Source organism: Oncorhynchus masou, chromosome 18, assembly GCF_036934945.1.
Source record: "Oncorhynchus masou masou isolate Uvic2021 chromosome 18, UVic_Omas_1.1, whole genome shotgun sequence".
Classification (NCBI taxonomy): domain Eukaryota; kingdom Metazoa; phylum Chordata; class Actinopteri; order Salmoniformes; family Salmonidae; genus Oncorhynchus; species Oncorhynchus masou.
This window is the reverse complement of record NC_088229.1, coordinates 53384491-53405777: the sequence shown is the minus strand read 5'-3', so window position 1 is coordinate 53405777 and position 21287 is coordinate 53384491. Positions and strand designations below refer to the sequence as shown.

General features: G+C 40.9%; 1 protein-coding gene across 1 annotated transcript in view; it reads right to left on the bottom strand.

The window, feature by feature from the left end:
* Positions 1-14158, bottom strand: part of kansl1a (KAT8 regulatory NSL complex subunit 1a) — a 55272-nt gene extending 41114 nt beyond the window's left edge. Inside the window, 3 exon segments of the mRNA XM_064923673.1 lie at positions 1653-3048; positions 13434-13505; positions 14141-14158. Coding sequence (XP_064779745.1) covers positions 1653-2980 — 1328 coding nt within the window. The 5' untranslated portion in view covers positions 2981-3048; positions 13434-13505; positions 14141-14158.
* Positions 14159-21287: the final 7129 nt, after the last annotated feature.

Genomic DNA, 21287 nt, shown 5'->3' with positions numbered 1-21287 from the left:
CCGACTAGACATTTTGTGCTACTTTTTTGGTGGAATCTTCCATCCACGCCTGGCTTACATTCCACTCTTGCATTCTGTATATAACATGTATATAATATGCTATAGTAAATAGGAATAGACAAATTACTGATTTTAACGTGCTGCCCTTCTGTGCGCTGCGAGACTGCTCTTCACTGTGCGGAGCCAGTATAGTTCAAATAGGCTAAACCAGGGATATTCAACTCTTCCCTTACGAGGTCCGGAGCCTGCTGGTTTTCTGCCCTACCCAATAACTGCACGGACCTGGTCTAAATTAGTCCCTGATTAGAGGAGAACAATCAACAAATGCAGTGGAACTGGCTTCGATGTTCAGAATTGAGTTTGAAGGGGCTAAAGCACTGTCTGGTCACATATTGATGACGTCAACATGCTATCGCACTAAGCTAGTCTACTTCCCATCCCAGGTACAACAAGGCTCTACCCAAACTGCAAACCCTTTAGGATAGAAATCCAATTAATTTGCTATAAATGGGGTTACCAAACAGTTCAAGTAGAACAATTTATCATGTAGTGAAGTCTGTACATCACTCTTTCCCCATCCAGACAATGAATCAGCCATGTCAATCTCTATGCTTGTGCCAATAACTCAGGCTCTCTCTGTATGGATACAAAAATATTTAGGCCAAAAGTCCAAAAGGAACAGGAAGGGGCTGTAAAATAAGTTCTCTGCTTTGTTAATCATCTACCAAACGCCAAACAAGTCACCAAGTCCATTAATGCCGCTGACCCAACTGGCAGTCTATTTTCACTCAAAAACATTAAGCAGAAATGAGGCACTCTGGCTTGTGCCTCGCGTGGAATACATTTGAAAGCCCCCGCTGAGGAAAAACACGAGAAAGTGGAAATGTGAAAATTATACCCTTTGCATTAAGTCACATTTCCGCTTTGGTTTTATCTAAATCAAAACATGTATTCTGTATGTGCTCTCTGTTCTCTCTCTGCATATAAAAAGTACATTCAGCTCTAGCCTTGGTTGTGGCAGTACAGCACTGTGGACAGGAACTTAATAGATTCACACGGTGTACTCAGTCTCTCCAGTAACTACAGCATCACACCCACAATACAACACCAGCTCTTCCAAGCAACTGGCGTTATCACCCCCTTCCTGAAGTTTGATCCTTCCATTCAGGGAGATGGGACATCTCTAATTGCCATTAGCACCTGTTAGCCCAAATAGAAGGTTTTTAGTTCATCTGCACAGAGCAGCCTTCTAGGTGAAAGCTGGGGACCCTTTGTACCGTGTAGATTAAGATCCCATTATCCTGAGTAGAATAGTTAGGGGAACACCATCTCACCTTCCATCTATGTTAGTCCCACTTTGTCCCCTTCTGGCAGGCAACAAACATCAAGAAGATTACATGATTTGGTTGACGAAAAGCTCTTTCAGCCTGTGATGCTGCTTGAGCCAAAGAAAAGGGGCATGGTAAGTCCCTTCTGCTCAATACACTGATGGTCACAAGGTGCAAAAAGAGTTTGTTTTTCAAAAGACCCATATGGCCTTTAGCTTGGCATATGAACACTCATCACTTCAGTCTCACCATTTTCTAAACCTTTATATGATGGAACGTCACTTGGGGTCCTCGTGTCACAACGGTGCGTCCTGTGGTACTTACATTTTGATGTGCCGCTGCTCAATGTCCACTCTGGTCAGCACCTCCTCCTCCAGGTCGGTGTCCCCTCCCGAGCTGCTCTCCGTCACATCCGAGTCGAAGTTGCTCTCAGCTACGTGCAGGTTGGCCGTGCCGCTGAGGTAGAGGCGCTCCAACTCTATGGGGATGGAGCCGCTCTTCAAGAACCTGCCCAGGTTGTCCCTGGCTCCCAAGGAGTGCCGGCCCGCGCGCCATGTGGCGGTGGTGTCCCCCTTGCGCGTTGTGGTGGCGGGAGGCAGCATGCTGAGGGATGAGTCCAGAAATCCCCCCAGCTGCTGCTTAACGTGGCGCTCCACCTGCTTGGCCTGCACCACCTGCAGCCGCTTGCGTAGCCGCCGCATCCGTCCCTCGATCTCACCCTGGCGGCTGCGGTTGAGCAGAGTGCGCTCCTTCACCTGGGCGTCCAGGCTGCAGAGGGTGGAGGAGGGGGACTGGGGTGCCGGAGAGCAGACTGGGGACCCCTGCTGGCTTCTGCCTGCCCTCTCCCAGTCAGTCACAGGCAGCATCAGCTGATTTGAGGGTGTGTCCGGCTGATTTGAGGGTGTATCAGGCGCCACAAAGTGAGCTGGTTGCTGCTGGAGGCCATTTCCTCCTGCGCTGTGAGAAACCCCCAGGGAATGCTTTTGCTTGACGGGCACCTTTATGATGGCGCCCGTGAAGGCCTTGGAGTCCAGTGGAGGCGTTAGGGGCTGAGATTCAGCGCTGGCGGAGGGTTTGCTCCTGTTCACCGCCACCACGGAGCCCGCTGCGCCGGACATGGCCAGCTTCTTGGCTAGGCCATTGATGGCCGCCACGGCTTGGCCACCGCCGTTGCTGCTCATGAGGCTCTTCAGTTGCCCTCCGGAAAGCTCCAGAGTCTGCCGCTTACTCAGCAGGAAGTCTCCCCCGCCGTTGAACAACGAGCTGGGCAGGATGCCGTGACTCTTCAGCACAGACTGCTTGATGAGGACTCCTTGCAGTTTAATAGACTCCTTGGTGGAGGGGACGGGGGTCACATCGGAGCACAGGTAGGAAGCTACCAGCGGCTGGAGCTTGCCCAGGGTTGAGGCCGGGGACTGCTGATGCTGCTGGGTCGGCTGCTCCTGGTTCCCGCTGCAAAAGTTGTGGGAGTGTTCGTCGGCGGCGGAGACCTTGCATTTGCCGGTGCCGCTGCTGTTGTGGATGAGGATGTTGCTTGTGTTGCCGTTCTCTGTGCTGCCCGGGGAGAGACTGGAGGACTGGGCAGCCAGTTTGAAGCGGATGTGGTGAGCTTCGGCTGGGGCGTCGGTGAGAGCGGGCGCCATCGCAGCCATGCAGTGCAGAGAGACGGACTGCGCAGCCTGCTCCACACCACCCGCTTACTGCCCTGCCAGAGGACAGCCTGGTTGGTCAAGAAGAGACAAAGTCAGACACCATTACCACACAGTAAAGGTGTGATAGACAGCAGACACACCCAATTCTGGTCGGTGACCAACAAACCTGCCTCAAGTAACCACAGGTGGACTAACACCTCCTTAAAATGCTACAATGATTAACATAATTTACTCTAAGGCAAATTAGAGATGTTGTGGTTCACTTGATAAATCTAACAAATTATATAAGATAAAAGCATTTACTTAGAGAAGTTGAGAAAACAAGGAGTATGTAGTCTGCTTTAAATTGGCCTATTAATTTACAAAAAGCATGCAATTGGTACCTCTAATTGCATATTAAATAGCAACCTTCATGTTGATAAGCAGAGCATACTGCCTAAGACCTAACAGACCATAGTCAGGGTGGTAAGTATGGTGTTGCCTGAAAACAGGATTAAACAAATAATTTAACATGTATCTGTTGTTTATTTAAATTAGGTCTTTAGTTAGGGCAGAGTCAACATTAAGAATATCCAGCAGGCTAGACTACTTTGTGATCTAATAAAAAATATTCAGGCAAGTAGATTTATGAGCCCATTTCTTTGTGATTGAACTTGCTTGACTAGCCTACATGGTTAACATGTAGGAAATAATGAAAACAATGTGGTCAACAGCAAGAAACTAGCCTAGCGGAACCTCAGGCTAATAAATCCTACAGCTAACTGCACCTGTGCTTGTGTGAACAAGTTGGCCTTCGTCATTTAGGACTACTCCCCAGGCTCCTCCTTAAATAATTATCTGTGCCCTGTGACCATTGAATTCAAGGATAGTCGGATGATAACGAGGGAAAGCAAAGCAGCCAATGCAAATGATTCAAACCCTACGTCAGATGCAGCAGGGTTTGGAGGTGTAAAGCAGGTGGATTTAGCCCAATAGCCCAAAGCACATGACATTCTGACTTCCTGTGTGAAATTCTCAGACACACAAGTATCCACATTTCCTAAATCATATGTAGGCTACTAGATCATGTTCACAAGGTACAGCCTTGCTCGTGGTGCAATCAGTGTGTATGGTTAATGCCGATTTTAAGGGGGACGTTTATTATTAGATTGGTATTTAATTCCGGTAAAAATGCGAATCTGGTCCAAATTCGATCTATGGAATCTAGCTAGACAGAATCCACAATGATAAAAGGCGTTCTGCTTCTTCCCTGTATCATCTGTCAGGCGATATGAATTGGGGGGGGGGGGGGGGGGGGGGGGGGGGGGCTCAGTATTCCACCGCAGTTTCTTGTCAGCGCGCACAAACGCCATGTTGTATTTCCGAGGGAGATTCAATGCAATTCATCCACATTAAACCGCCTATTCAGCGCTGATAACTCCAATAGACTTGTCCCTATCAAAAGGCTTGACGTTGAAAATGTCAATCTAATTATTACGTTGACGTTATTCATGCATTGGCTACTGTTTTCGATATATCAAATTTCCCTTTATTTTCCATGACGCCTTGGTAAAGGATTTGTTCGCACAATGCCCCCTACAAATGTTTACGTTTATTGTTTTTGTCTTCAAATTCACGTGTCCAGTTACTGATTCGAACGTAATGCATCTCAACTAATGATTTAGCTAGCTCGCTCCAAGTCGTGTGTATTAAATTATTATATATCTTATTCTAAATGGCAGCGTTAACGTTTGCTAACCGTGCAGCCAAATGTTGGCTAACGTAAAATCAATAAGCACACAACTGCCTAGCTAGCCTAGTAAGCTAACGTTATATTGTAACGTAAACAAAACGTTTGTAAAGCAATAGCAAAAACATTTCACAGTGTATCTTAGTTCATAAGGTTATAGTTTAATTTTAAAAAAATACAATGGCTATTCTAGACATGCACATGATTCTGGCAAAGCAATTTGTTCTCTAAAATAAGCCACATGCAAACCACGTTTTGCTTGACAATGTGTGATTGCTAAATCATTTTAATAGTTTTTAATAGTCGACTTGAATTAGGTACATTTTTGTCGAATGCTAAACCGGACAAGTTAGTCGGAGTAAAGACTAAGTCTTGTTAGCTAGCTAACAAAGAAAAAGGAGGAACCTACCACGTGACGAGGCGCACTATCCAAGTGAATTTCGGCAACAATCCCCCGCAGTTTTTGAAGGAAATGTAAACGGATACCACAACAAAACACAATTTGAATCGATTAATCAGCCATTCCCCTTTCTAAAAATGCAATCCTTTTTTATTTAAGACCCCGTTTCAAGCGCTCCAGATTCGTTCCGGAACCAAGCAATGGGCGAATCAACTAACGTAGCAAGCTACACCTTGCTTGCTAACTAACGTTAACGCGCTAAAGTTAGCTAGCTAGCGCGCCTCGCTACTAGTAATAGCAAGTAAGTGTAAAAATTGTCCTTTCTGGTCAAAAATACTTCTGTTAATTATTTTACAACAATCCTTTGTCGCAAACTCCGTTCCCCACACCCTAAGGTGTTTGAGAAGGCCAGTTTTTCTGGTGTTTGAGAAGAGCCTATTTTCTCGTTTTAGGGAGAGACGCTCAGAAAATGGCGGCTTGCTCCTCTCCCTCTGATTTGAGTCTGACAAACAGAAGTGGTGGTGGTGTGTGAATTCTGGTAGGCGGGAGACATTTCTCATTCTCGCCGCTAGACTGAAGGGCAGACAAGAGACTACATGAAATGCCCAAACGTGCCATAAGAGGGGGCTTCTTAAAGCATTTCTCTGTATGTGCATGTAAAAAGTGTCCCACAAACAAAAACCTGAACAAAAGAGTAAAAGCCTCCCCTGACACTGTATCAAAATTGTACTTGCTACACTCGCAATAACATCTGCTAACCATGTGTATGTGACCAATACAATTTGATTTGAATTATTTCTATAATATCTGTAGTGCTCAATGAATGGCACACCACGAGAACAACCTTTACCTAAATTATTTTTTATAATTTGTCATGAGACAAACAAGAGTTATACTAGGGCTAGGCTATTCATACATCTGATGTACCAATACACACAATGGACTGTGTAAGGATGTACAGCAATACGCTGCTAGAACCAAGTGCACCACAGATGTATACATCCCCCTTACAGATAAGATAACTGTCGAAATTGGCATTGGAAATGTCTGCTACATTGTCAGAGTGTGATGAAATAGTGGGTGCTTGTTTTGCCCCCTGGTGGGTGAAGATTTAATTTTATGCCCAATGAAGGGGTTTACCACAGAAGTGTCAAACTCATTCCACGGAGGGCCGAGTGTCTGCGGGTTTTAGTTTTATTCTTTTCAATTAAAACCTAGACAACGAGGGGAGTTCCTTACTAATTAGTGACCTTGATTGATGAATTAATACAAGGGTGGAGCGAAAACCCACAGACACTCAGCCCTCTGTGGAATGAGTTTGACAGTTGTTTATAAGACGTACAATCTCCACCCACCCAGGCGATGCAAAATTAATTAGTGCAATTGCTTCTGCTTTGGTTACTCAAACGCTACGCTCCCAGTGGACCAGACATGTTACTCTCCTGGGGTGTGTTCACAGAACGGTGTATGACAAAACAGTGTGCAATGTTGAATTCAACAGATACGGTACTGTACAACCAGTTTTAAAAAATTGATTATGGTGGCTGGCCCTGAGGACAATTACTGTGTGGTGTGCTGCACGAGTTTTGCAATTCCAAAATGATCACAGCCATATTGATCAGGCCACACCCACCAAACAGGAGCAAATGTACCTCAAAGGCTGTTGAAGAACAGTGCACACCGTTTTGGGGAAATGTGCCATTCAGTACAAACCATCACACAACATAGCTAACATTGACACAAACTAAAATGCACACCTGGGGTGTATACATTACCCCGAACAAAAACACGTTTCTATTGGAAAAATTCAGGTAGGTCCCTCCCCGTTCCGTTTGCTTGTGTTTGGTTCTTTAAACGGTAAATGGTTCCTTTGCGAGACTTAATGAACACACCCCAGGTTTGTTAGTGGGTTGGTCCCTGTTCAACTAGACATTTCACACAATGTGCCACTTTACAGCAAAGTATTATTACACAGACTTTTCTAAAATATAGGTATCCAGGTTGTTTCTTAAATCATCTAAGAAACTTCATTGAGGTACAACATTTTAAAAACATTAGGATGATTTGGACATGAAGTGCGAAAATGCTAATATAGGTACTATTGACTTGGATCGTATTTGTGGCACAAATGCATAAAAGTTAGCATTTGAAAGTGGCCAGATAAACAAAACCAAAGCATGGATTGTGGTCATATCTTGTCCATAGACTGCTTACAGAGTAAGGAAACAAATATGTAATTTAATAATTTCAGTGAACTATCCCATTAATTGCATGACAAAATAAAAAAGTCCTGCAAGTGCGCACAAGCAGGCACAATGAAGAGTCTTGCAGGGGACTTTTATTTTTCCAAATGGTGAAGTGATGACATAATTAACCTGCTCTGGCGACCCACATTTAGGAAGAAGTTGTTGTAAAGTCACGTAAGACAAACATCTAAACGATGGATAGAATGCTTATTACCAGAATATTCGCTAACATTTTACATTCAGACTCAGGGTAAACAGCCACCACTGTGCAGCTGGTTTTTATAACATACTATCGTAACAGCAAGCGATGTAACGTCTCCCTATTGCGCTCGGCCGACCGGTCTGGCATGTTCGGTCTTTACTAAAACTTTCCTGTGAATACTTTGTACGATACTTAAGACTTAAACATTGACCAATTAATCACAGGGTATCTGCAGATTCCATGAAGATGAATTTAAGACTTTGCATGAACTTTTTAATGCCACTTGGAATGCATTTTAATACCTATTTTGTGCATGCAACATACCTGCTAATTTTCCCCTCCAGAAATGAGCCCATGTCAAAAAGCTGTATTTTTAGGGCTGGCTCTTTCACTATTTTTACCATAATGGGCTGGTGTGGCTACTGCTAGCTAACAATAAGAAAAAGGTCAGTTTTCCAGGAAAAATATGAGTATTGCAATCTCCGATGGAGCAGTGTGGATAAAAATGTAGTACAGTGGCATATCCCATCCCTGCATTGAGGTATGTTTTCCAACCCACATCTCACGCCGGCTCCACTGTGTCTTAATGTAACCATTAATGCGTTCTGACCCCAGTGCAGCTCAGTGTAAACAAGCATAACGGTAGAGTCGGCATATTCTGGCAAATATAATGGGCTAATCATTCATTAGATCACAAACTAGGTGTCCAGATTATTGGCTTTGAATCGATACCAATACCAGCTAATGATACTCAATACTACAACAATACCACTGTGAACAAATGGCTTAAAGTCAGACATACAGCACTGTTACTGTTTAAAACACGTGGTCAACTCTCCGTCTGGATAGCTAGGCCACTGGATGTGCAGGCTTTTAATCCAGCACTGCTCAAACACACCAGTCAGCTTAAAGTCCTGTTGTGCAGTTTATTGGTAGAATCTGGTGTTAGTGGAGCTGGAACGAAAGTCTACACACTCAGTAGCTCTCTTGGAGGTTTTATGCTATAACACACAACAACCAAAAAGTTGAAGAAAATAATTCCCTCATTCAGTGAATCGGGTATCAAATGACTATACTTTCAAGCAAGGTAGCAAAGTGGGAGGGCTGGAGACCAACTTTTTCCAGTGCCAAGTAAGTCATGAAATAAGTTAATGCCTTCAGAAAGAATTCGCACCCCTTTACTTATTCCACATTTTGTTGTTACAGCCTGAATTTAAAATTGATTAAATTGAGATTGTCACTGGGCTCACACAATATCCCATAATGTAAAAGTGAAATTATGTTTTTAGAAATGTTTACAAATTAATTAAATTAAAAGCTAAAATGTCTAGAGTCAATAAGTATTCAACCCCTTTGTTATGGGAAGCCTAAATAAGTTCAGGAGTAAAAATGTGCTTAACAAGTCACATAAGTTGCATGGACTCATTCTGTGTGCAATAAGTTTTTAACATGATTTTAAATGACTACCTCATCTCTGTACCCAACACATACTGATAATTGTAAGGTCCCTCAGTCGAGCAGTGAATTTCAAACACAGAATCAACCACAAAGACCAAGGAGGTTTTCTGATGCCTCACAAAGAAGGGCACCTATTGGTAGATGGGTAAAAATGAAGAAAAAAAGAAGACATTGAACATCCCTTTGAGCATGGTGAAGTTATTAATTACACTTAAGATGGTGTATCAATACACCCAGTCACTAAAAAGATACAGGCGTCTTTTCTAACTTCTAACACTCAGGGATTTCACCATGAGGCAAATGGTGACTTTAAAACAGTTACTGAGTTTAATGGCTGTGATAGGATAAAACTGAGGTTGGACCAACAACATTGTAGTTACTCCACAATACTAACCTAAATGACAGAGTGAAAAGAAGGAAGCCTGCACAGAATAAAACATATTCCAAAACATGCATCCGGTTTGCAATAAGGCACTAAAGTTTTTGTCCTGAACACAAAGCATTATGTTTGGGTCAAATCCAACACATCACTGAGTAGCACTTCATATTTTCAAGCATGGTGGTGGCTGCATCGTGTTATGGGTATACTTGTCATCGGAAAGGACTAGGGAGCTTTTTAGGTTAAAAATAAAACAGAATAGAGCTAGGCACAGGCAAAATCCTAGAGGAAATGCTGGTTCAGTCTGCTTTCCAACAGACACTGGGAGACAAATTCAACTTTCAGCAGGACAATTATCTAAAACACAAGGCCAAATATAAACTGGAGTTGCTTGTGAAGACAACATTGAATGTTCCAGTTGACTTAAATATGCTTCAAAATCTATGGCAAGATTTGAAAATGTCTGTAATCACTGCCAAAGGTGATTGATTCTAACATGTATTGACTCCAGGGTGTGAATACCTACGCTACTGTTCAAAAGTTTGGGGTCACTTAGAAATGTCCTTGTTTTTGAAAGGAAAGCAATTTTTTTGGTCCCTTAAAATAACATCAAATTGATAAGAAATACAGTGTAGACATTGTTAATGTTGTAAATGACTATTGTAGCTGGAAACGGCAGATTATTTTATTGAATATCTACATACGCCCATTATCAGCAACCATTTACTCCTGTGTTCCAATTGCACGTTGTGTTAGCTAATCCAAGTTTATTTTAAAAAGCTAATTGATCATTAGAAAACCCTTTTGCAATTATGTTAGCACAGCTGAAAACTGATGTACTGATTAAAGAAGCAATAAAAAAAACTGGCCTTCTTTAGACTAGTTGAGTATCTGGAGCAGCATGTATTTGTGGGTTCGATTACAGGCTCAAAATGAAGAAACAGAAACAAAGAACTTTCTTCTGAAACTCGTCAGTCTATTCTTGTTCTGATAAATGAAGGCTGAATGCCAAGGAGGAAACCTGGCACCATCCCTACTGTGAAATATGGTGGTGGCAGCATCATGATGTGGGGGTGTTTTTCAGTAGCAGGGACTGGGAGACTAGTCAGGATCGAGGGAAAGCTGAACGGAGCAAACCTTGATGAGACTGGGGTGAACGTTCACCTTCCAACAGGACAACGACTAGGAACACAGCCAAGATAATGCAGGAGTGGCTTCGGGACAAGTCTCCATGTCCTGGAACATGATCTAATATCTCTGGAGAGACATGAAAATAGCTGTACAGCGACGCTCCCAATCCAACCTGTCAGAGCTTGAGAGGATCTGCAGAGAAGAATGGGAGTACTACAACAAAGTACTGAGTAAAGGGTCTGAATACTTATGTAAATGTGGGGTATTGTGTGTAGATTGATGAGGAAAAAATACAATTGAATCAATTTTAGGATAAGGCTGTAACGTAACAAAATGTGGAAAAAGTCAAGAGGTCTGAATACTTTCCAAATGCACTGTAGGTGAGAAATCAATTTTGAGTTCAGACTGTCACACAATGTTGCTATTTAATCTATTAGTTCAGGGAACGCATGATGGCTATATTTTGATGTGCAACATGTCAAAAAAGGATCCAGAATAATCACATATTTTTGTCTCTTTTTGCCTGCATGTTTTTGTGCATATTGACCTAGGCTATTTACCACATGAGGTGGGAACTCAAAATACATTAGCTAGGTTGATAACTGTAAATATGATATTGTTGCTAGACAGCCATGCAATTGATCTAACAGTACATTTTATGTCTTACAAAAACTGTCCATTGGTAGGCCTAAATAGGCTACTTGATGTATACCACAAGTGGCACACTCTGCTCCGTTCTGCTGGCGCATCATCTCAATTACGTCCTATATTTGTAAATGGGTTATTTCCTCTATTGACAGTTGAACTTTTTCCCTACAATTACATTTCAAAATGTTGATCAACTGTCAGTAACCTATGCTTGTGCTTAACAGAATGTATCTCTCGAAGGGGGGAAAGGGTATTAGAGTTAGCAGCGAAACAGGGATAGGGCAGATACTTTCATTGCCAGAAGCAGGTTAATGCACTGTAGTGTTGACCAAATAATGGTTTTAGAACCAAAAGAAATCTGTAATTTTTGATCTCAGCTATGGAGTGGTCTTCAAATTTTATAGGCCCCTCTGACAATGGCTCAACCTGCACATGAACTGTGCACATGTGGATAGCGCTCTAACATCTTGAAAGTGCTCCTCGTATCATTTCATGTTAAAAAAAAAATGTTTTGCAGTGGTGGAAACAATTAAGCAGCAGTCAAAAACATAACAGTCATCTCCATCACATTAGCCTTTAAATTAGATAAATGAACTTAAGGACCCACGGACACCCTCAATCATATTCACCAGACATGTTCTGCCCAATGCTCGGGAATCATCTCCCTCCAAACACCTCCCCCAGTCTGGTGAACTTCTGATTCTGAGCCACACCTTGCAGTCCTGCGATTTGCTAGGATCCAATCATTACTTTATATTTGTTTACTCACACACAGGCCAGATTTGAGTCATTATTTCAGGCTTATTTGCACTATGCAGTTGCTGCTGGTCTTGTATTGCAGGGCTCCCTTGCCGAAAAGACCATGGTCTCAATGGGCCTTCCTGCTTGAATAAAATGTTAAATAGCCTTAAAACGAGGTAAGGGACCGGACCGACTCCCTGACAAACCAGCAAGTTGAAATGGAATTTTATTCAACATTCTGACTCACAGTAGGGCCATTAATTTGAATGAATGTTTTAAGGCGATATTCCAAAATGCCTGTATCGCAAGAATATAGCTTTTCATTTAAAAAAAATCTAATTTATGAGCATTTGTCTGCTTGTACTCATGTCTTTTTGGTCTTGTCTCCTTTGTTCCTTCTCTGCTGTGTGCACCTTCCTATTTACTCAAATCCCACCAAGCCCCTCACAACAAAGATGAGAGATCCCTTCTTCCTCTCTGACAAGCAGTTTCAACTAGCTATTTGAATTTGAGGTTTGGACCAACAGAATCAGTCCTATGGACACCGAAAAACATTGAGACATTATTTTACTGTAACCTTTCTAATGATACCCTTTTTATGTCTCAACTCCTCAAATTGCACGCAGAGCAGACACTACTAAAACAGGAGTATCACTGAACATTGATTCTGAAAAAATGAATGCTCAGTTTGTCACACAATTTACCACATACCCCCGAGCAACATTTTAGCCAAAGACTGTTATACGAGCTGTCTAGTCTGTTTAATAAATGTGCAATAAGCATAAAACAATTAAGGTATTAGCAACTCGTTCTCATTCTGAGAAATAAGGTAGGCCAATTGACTTCAACATCTGAACAAAGTAAACTGGCTAGCATGCTGTTCAAACAGTTGAAGACGTACAGAAGGATGTGTTCATAACAATTCAACTTTTCTCTTGTTAGCTAGCAAATAGATCCAAGACGCTAAACATGAAATAACAATTAGCTGGCTACTCACTAGCACGTGGGCTTGTGCTTGAGAGATTGTTTATGAGATCTGTACACAACTTCTATAATGCCTGCTACAAGAAGTTAGTCATTATTAATGAATGTGCATTGTGCATGTTATGGAAAAACATTTGACAAAAAAGGGCATTTCCATAAAGACTTGAAAGCCATATCTGTTATATATCTATTAGGTATAATTTCACAAACCCTGAACGCATTAGATTATTGCTGACTGTTTGAAATGCAGTGTATTTGACCTTTACATTGTACAACCAAGCTCATTTAGAGATTGTGAATCGTTGACCAATTTGAAAAAAAATCAAGACATAATTAAAGCCATATTGCCCAGCCCTACCCCACAGTGTTCTTTTCCGAGGCTGCTGTACATCACTGTGCATAGTATTTCTTGTGTGTATTATTGTGTTAGTACATTTTGACCTGTTGAATTAGTTATACATACCTCAATAAGATTAATGACGTTGTAGTACAATGTAGTTAGGGCTACACATTTTTTTATTTTTCCATCTCTTACCTGTAATGTATGGTCCATTTGTGAAAAACAGTAGCCTGGATCCAAATCTCCAAAACTCATTGCAAGAAGATACTACCTAACAAAAAATGTGGGTTAATACAAAAAAATAGAAAAATAAAATCACCATTGGTTGTGTCCAGCTTTATGCTTCAACCCCAATTGAATGGCAGAGCCAATTGGCACATCAACAAAACATGACCTGGGATTTGTACTTATCTCAACAGAAACACCTGATAAGCGTATTATTTTGGAGTGTAATGTCCCTTTAAGACAGGTAGCGCTAGCTATCTGTGCTAGTGACGTTTGATAACGTTACCTAAGCTAACGTTAGCTACTAAGTAGCAAAGCTACTGTACAAGTTAAACATTAACATCAGCTAACGCATGTAACAGTGCATTTCGGCGCAATAACGGGCATCATATCACAGAAATAAATACTTCCCCAGTTGTTCTGAAATCATATAATTTCTGTCATTCAAATATTTTGATACTCTCTACCTCACACCGCTCGCAAAAGCTAACGTTAGCTAGCTGACAAAGTGCAGCTAACAAGTAGTGACCAATATAATGCTGTTTTATGGGCTGTTGGACTGCAAAAACAGAAAATACCGATATCACAAACAAGTCTGTGGTTAGATGTGCACTGAACGTTTTTCCTTTATCCATTAAATTAGTTTTCTGAACAAAAACAAGAATATGCACGCTCACCTGTTCGTGCAGTAACCAACCGATCCTTGAGGTGACAACACCCACCTACAAGCTTAGCGATTGGCCAGTGCTGTGAATCTGCATGTTTTTATTGGATTACCTAGCTGTCGTTCTTTATTAAAAGCCTTACAGCGGAAATAGTGAAGGGTCAATTGTATCCCATATCCCATGGTGGTCTATAATTCTTACTAAAATGCAACTTTGATATGGGTAAAATCCCTATTAAGCTTGCAAACTTTCATAAACATGTACTTCTAACTTGGAACCTCATGTACAAACACAATTTCTCCCCACATAGGTATACAATATGGAATAATAAAGACATAAAATACAAAAACAAGTCTTTTTTTTCCAGAACTGGTTTGACAACAACATTATTTGGGTTCAACAATTATTGAATAATGATGGACAACTATATGATTATCCAGCATTTATGAGAACACACCATGTTACATTCACTCCTGAGGAGTATCAAACTGTTGTTAGAGCTGTCCCTAAAGGTGCTATTTTTCTTTTAGGAGAATATAACACTACTCCAAGTGAAACTATTGAGGAATTTGTAGCCTCAATACAATTAGAAGGAATTGACATTTTAAACTATAAATGTAATAACATGTATATAAGGAAACTATGTCAAAATGTTACTATTCACTCTGCTAAAATGTACTGGAATGCAGCCCCAGGACAAGTGAACTGGAACAAAGTTTCGTTGTTGTCTTGTAAATATTGTATATCTAATAAGGTGAAAGAAGTATCATACAAACTCATTCATAGAATCTACCCCGTAAAGACCTTTATTATACACAGATTTAAAATAGTTATTGATAACAAATGTGTATTTTGTGGTTGTGACCCAGAAACTCTTGACCATTTATTTCAGGACTGCTCTTATGTCAGAAGATTTTGGAGTGAGTTAGAAGATTTTATTTAAAAGAAACGACTATGAATTTTAATTTGAGAGACTCCGATGTTATGTTTTATTTTGATCCAAATGATATGGACCCTGATTTAACTTTCATTGTTAATTTGTTTATCTTTCATGGAAGATTCTGTATCCATAAAATGAAGTGGGCAGAGAACAAACCCCTCTTCACATTATTTAAGATATCATTTCAAAATAATATTTAAATTCTCAGTAAATGTAAAAACAAAAAAGCAATACGCACCATAAAAGTATTTAACAAACTGAAAATGATTCTTGATATGTAATAACCCTGTCTGTTAGGTTTATGTACTCTTGTTTGTATATTTCTGTTTTTGTTTTGTTTTGTTGTGTTCATAATAAATAAATAAAATTAATAAAACAATAAATACATAAATAAAAGTATCCCATATCCTTGGGACGTCTATACCCGTACCTTAACCATTTTAAATGTCAACGTCAACAGTTATTTTGAAATACAAACTAATGGATACATAGTCTACACATACTTTCCATAAATCAGTCAGGCCAATTTGAGGCAAAAGCCATTTTGAGGCGGCGTTTTCCCTTGGAGGAAAATTCTTGCTGTAAACCAAATAATCAGATCAAATGAAATTGTATAGGTCGCATAGACATTCATATTTAGCAGATGTTATTGGGGGTGTAGCGAAATGCTTATGCTCCGAGCTCCAACAGTGCAGTAATATAAAAAAAAAAATACACAAAAATACACACAAATATAAAACTAAAATAATGGAATTAAGAAATATATAAATATTAGGATAAGCAATGTCGGAGTATAGAGTATAAATATTTACAGTATATATGTGATGGGATATAAAGTAATTGTGGATAGTAAAGTATGTGAATAGAATATGTAGTATATCTGTAGGATATAATAGTATATAGTATTGTAATGAAATAGGCAGGGAGCAGGTCTCAATACCTATCGACTGTGCCCCAAAAGCATGCTCAAACCGCAGCGTCTACATGGGTCGGTTGTACATAACTCCCTCCCATTCATTTCCGTCCAAGGCGGTGAAAAAATATACATTTTTCCCAACTTTATGCAAAACACCAGCGGCGACCAATCATATCGAGTGGTTCTCATGACGAATTTGATGCTATGCGACCCAAGGCTGGAGACTTTCTTCAGCGAAGATGGCTGACAAAAATACTAGGATGGAAGCAAATGTAAGTGATTATAACGTCATAACGAATCATGCAAAATATCTACAATTGACATGAATATGTTAGTTAATGGAGAGACAAACGATTTTGCCATTTTTTGTCATTAAGTTAATTTAGCTGGCTTGCTGACATTAGTCAGTTAGCTGGCTAGCTAACATTAGCCAGTTAGCTGGCTATCTTTATGGGTTTTGTGACATGAGTATGAAATTGTAATTCTGGTTGTTTAATATTTTAGGGACTCCTGAAACAACCAGCAAACCAGGCTGTCATCTTGTGAAACAGTGGATGTAAAGAATCTAGCTAGCTAAAGCATTTACTGCACATTTTATGTACAATTGTGTAAGCTTCCCTTGCTGTTATTTGCCCTGCAATGCAGATGAAATAACGTAAATTAGCTAGTTTACTATGTTTTTGCTTATTGTGCAGTGGAGGATAAAAAAATACCTGTATGCCTATGGATGTGTAGCTAGCTATGCAGCCTGTACATTTTAATATATTCACTGATCATGTGCTCTACATTGGCAATAAAGGTGCAGTTCAGGTATGAATGTCTGAGATTATTTTTCAGTCATATCCAATGCCAGGAGTATCAAATTAGTCTTTGATGCTGTTTCTGCATGTATGTATTACAATTATAGTGTTTACCAATCTTGTTACTGGTACATGAATGGCTATGATAGCTATGCAATAGACTAGAAACATGATTTAACTACACTACACTTCCTATGCATCATGTAAATACTCTAAAACCGGTTCATCTCAATATCTATTTTCCTAGGTGTAGTATTTCATCAAATGAGAGACTTAATTTCAACCAGAAGAGAATGTGAAACACTTAATTGAATTAAGTTATTTAAGTGTTATAAATACATGCATTATATATATTAATTGTAATATTATAAATACAAGTTCAATCTTTACTTCTGTTGTGCATTATAAAAACAGGAAGAAAGAGGTGGCGAGAGGTGTAAAATACAGAAAGGGAAAGAGGTAAGGCCATAGGAGCAGGGAAGGCAGCATATGAATAATTAATCATAGTGCTACCCTAATATTCTCTCAGTTCATCACAATTACACAAGTGTGTCTAGTGGTGTCTCCTAACCAGCCTTGGGCTCCCAGTCGGCCCGAAGGTTATCTTAAGAGTGGGTGAGGTGGCGATGACGGGACTGGGGGTTGGCATCGTCTCTAACATCAAAACCTAACTGCAGACGAGAACGAGAGCATGTTTAAGCTTTTTTTACATTTTTATTCTAAAACTCAATCATCAGGAGGTAAAAATGCTAAACTGACTCTGGGACTACTGCATCTCTATTTCAATGTAAAGCATCTCTTTAATAATACATCCTGTTGACCTGACCAAGTGACCTCTCACCTCTGTTCATGCTGTGCCCTCTATGTAGCCAGTTCAGATGCGGGAGGTGTTCACCGACACAGCTGATATAACCTAGAGAATTTAGGGAGAAGGGGAAAGATGGATGAAGTGAAGTGAAGGAGAGAGATTGTTATTGAGAAATTAAAGTAGTTAAAGAGAGTGTTCAACAGGAATATGTATGTGTGGCTTAAGTGGCTGCAGAGTACTCTATACTGAAAAATATGAACGGACACACGAGGACATCAATATAGTGTAGTTATAGAAATAATGAAGTGTCTTACTATTCTCCATGGTTGGCTCTCTTGCCTATTCTTTGAAGGTGGAAGGAGCCAGTTATACACATGAGCCTGCACAACGCAATACATCAATCAGATTGATACATGAGTGTGTAGGTGTGGGTTATAGGGTGTCTAATTGTTCTACCTTTTTCCAATATGGGTGACTTAAAATAGCCTGTTTTCTTTTTGTACATACATCACACCCTTACCTTAACAGCACCCTCACCTGAGAAGTAGAAATCAAAGGGAGAGAAATGGGAATTGAATAACTGCAGCTGACATAGCTAAGTAAATGGAAGAATACTCTTAGTGCAATGTGGATGGCTCTTAAAAGAGACTTTGGTTGTGCATAGTGTAGTCTATGGTGTTGCCAGGGAACAACACCCTCTTTGAAGAAGTAGGAGGTGAAGATCTCCTGCACACGGATTGCCTCTCTTGCTGTGTTGTTGACCACATCCTTGACACATCCTGCAGAGCAGCAGACCTCTCCTCTGGCACACAGCGGCTCGCTGCAGATCCCTTCCCGGTCCTCGTGTCCATCCTCATGAAATTAAGAAGGACGTAGGTAGCCTCCACACGCCTGAATTTCCCCAAGAGGCAGTCCCAGATGGCCTTGGTCACCCAACCTTGCAGTGCCCTACACGGTAACTAGGTAATCATTTTGAAAGAATCTCCAGTTACAAGGTATCTGAAGGAATATGGAAGATAATGTCATTATTAGACTTTTTCACCACCAGGTAATTGTGGATTACTAAAGTATAATATCCCTTCTGCACACACATGTGCATGTGTAGCATGTGACAATAACATGATCATATCAAGGATAGCATCACAAATGAATACATAAATACCACTTGAAGATTGATGATGAGTTGATCATTTGATCAGCTGTGCAGTGCTAAGGCAAAAACACCACTGCTCTTCATTGGGACCTCTTCATCTGTAGACAGGCTTTCATAGCTCTCTTTATCTGAGGACAGAAAACCTCACAAGAAACAGACTTCATTATACTCAAATTACACCGCACTAAAAACTATGTTACCATTATCTCTGTCCTCACTTCTAGGGACTGGAACTACACAAGTACCTGCCCTATCCAGAATAGCCTACTCTCTCACTTTGACAGTTGGAACTGCTATCCTTTCAAGCTCCTCCATGGTTGTTAGCTAGCTACCTACAAATGCATTTTGAGTTTGTTTTTTTACCGTGATAAATACATCAAGATAGCTAATATGAAGTTATGTAACAGGTGATATTTCATTCACTTAGCTATCTATACAGTATGTAAAGTTGGATAGATAGCTCGCTAGACAACTAGCTAGCTCATTTAGCAGCTCATTTGAGTTAGCCTGCACTGAAGCTAGTTAGCTACTAATACATTTTTTTTTTACACTTTCAAAATGAATTTACTTACTTGAATAGGTTCACCCAGCCATGTGGACAATTGGAAACAGGGCAGCAAAGTTTGTTTGCCACCAGAGCATATTACTATTGAACTATTTACCCATTTACATTTTTTAATTAACTAGCCAAGTCAGTTAAGAACAAATTATTATTTACAATGATGGCCTAGGAACAGTGGGTTAACTGCCTTGTTCACAGGCAGAACAACAGATTTTTATCGTTTCAGCTCGGGGATTCGATCTAGCAACCATTTGATTACTGGGCCAACACTGGAACCACAAGGGTACATGCCATCCCCACTAATAACCAGACCTTCATACAAACTTGCTATGCTGAATTCTTGATGCACAATCGAACGTGCTGCTATATGCTGCCAGCACGCCCACAAGCGAGTCACAATGGGCAGCCGAAGCGGCACACGGCAATTTACCTCTTGCTAGTGTACATGCCCGTTTAGGAATGCGCTCACTGGCCAAGCACAGCTCACTGGCCAAGCACACGTACGTTCGTGGATGCAAGGTCCGATCCCACTTCTGACACCAATGTAATGAATACGTTCGTGGATGCAAGGTCCGATCCCACTTCTGACACCAATGTAATGAAACAGGCAGGGAGCAGGTCTCGAACCCTCAACCTTCTAGCCCGAAGTCCAGCGCGCTATCGACTGTGCCACAAAAGCATGCGCAAGCAGCAGAGTCGATTATATATTCCATTATTGAAGTGACCAGTGTTCCATGTTTATGCCTTCGGAAAGTATTCAGACCCATTGACTTTTTCCACAGTATGTTAGGTTAAATTGTTTTTCCCCCTCACCAATCTACACACAATACTCTATAATGACAAAGCAAAAACAGAAATATGACATTTACATAAGTATCAGACCCTTTACTCAGTACTTTGTTCAAGCACCTTTGGCAGCAATTACAGCCTTGAGTCTTCTTGGGTATGATGCTACAAGCTTGGCACACCTGTATTTGGGGGTTTCTCCCATTCTTCTCTGCAGATACTCTCAAGCTCTGTCAGGTTGCTGCACAGCTATTTTCAATATTGGTTTCATCAGACCAGAGAATCTTGTTTCTCATTGTCTGAGAGTCTTTAGATGCCTTTTGGCAAACTGCAATTGGGCTGTCATGGGCCTTTTACTGAGAAGTGGCTTTTGTCTGGTCACTCTACCATAAAGGCCTGTTTGGTGGAGTGCTGCAGAGATGGTTGTACTTCTGGAAGGTTCTCCCATCTCCACAGAGAAACTCTAGAGCTTTGTTAGAGTGACCATCGGGTTCTTGGTCAACTCCCTGACCAAGGCCCTTCTCCCCAGATTGCTCAGTTTGGCCGGGAGGCCAGCTCTTGGAAGAGTCTTGGGGGTTCCAAACGTCTTCTATTTAAGAATGATGGAGGCCACTGTGTTCTTGGGGAACTTCAATGCTGCAGAATTTTTTTGTACCCTTCCCCAGATCTGTGCCTTGATACGATCCTGTCTCGGAGCTCTACAGACAATTCCTTCAACCTCATGGCTTGGTTTATGCTCTGACATGCACTGTCAACTGCGGGACCTTATATAGATAGACAGGTGTGTGCCTTTCCAAATCATATCCAATCAATTGAATTTACCACAGGTGGACTCCATTCAAGTTGTAGATCAAATCATATCAAATCAAATTTATTTATATAGCCCTTCGTACATCAGCTGATATCTCAAAGTGCTGTACAGAAACCCAGCCTAAAACCCCAAACAACAAGCAATGCAGGTGTAGAAGCACGGTGGCTAGGAAAAACTCCCTAGAAAGGCCAAAACCTAGGAAGAAACCTAGAGAGGAACCAGGCTATGTGGGGTGGCCAGTCCTCTTCTGGCTGTGCCGGGTGGAGATTATAACAAAACATGGCCAAGATGTTCAAATGTTCATAAATGACCAGCATGGTCAAATAATAATAAGTTGAAACTGGAGCAGCAGCACGGTCAGGTGGACTGGGGACAGCAAGGAG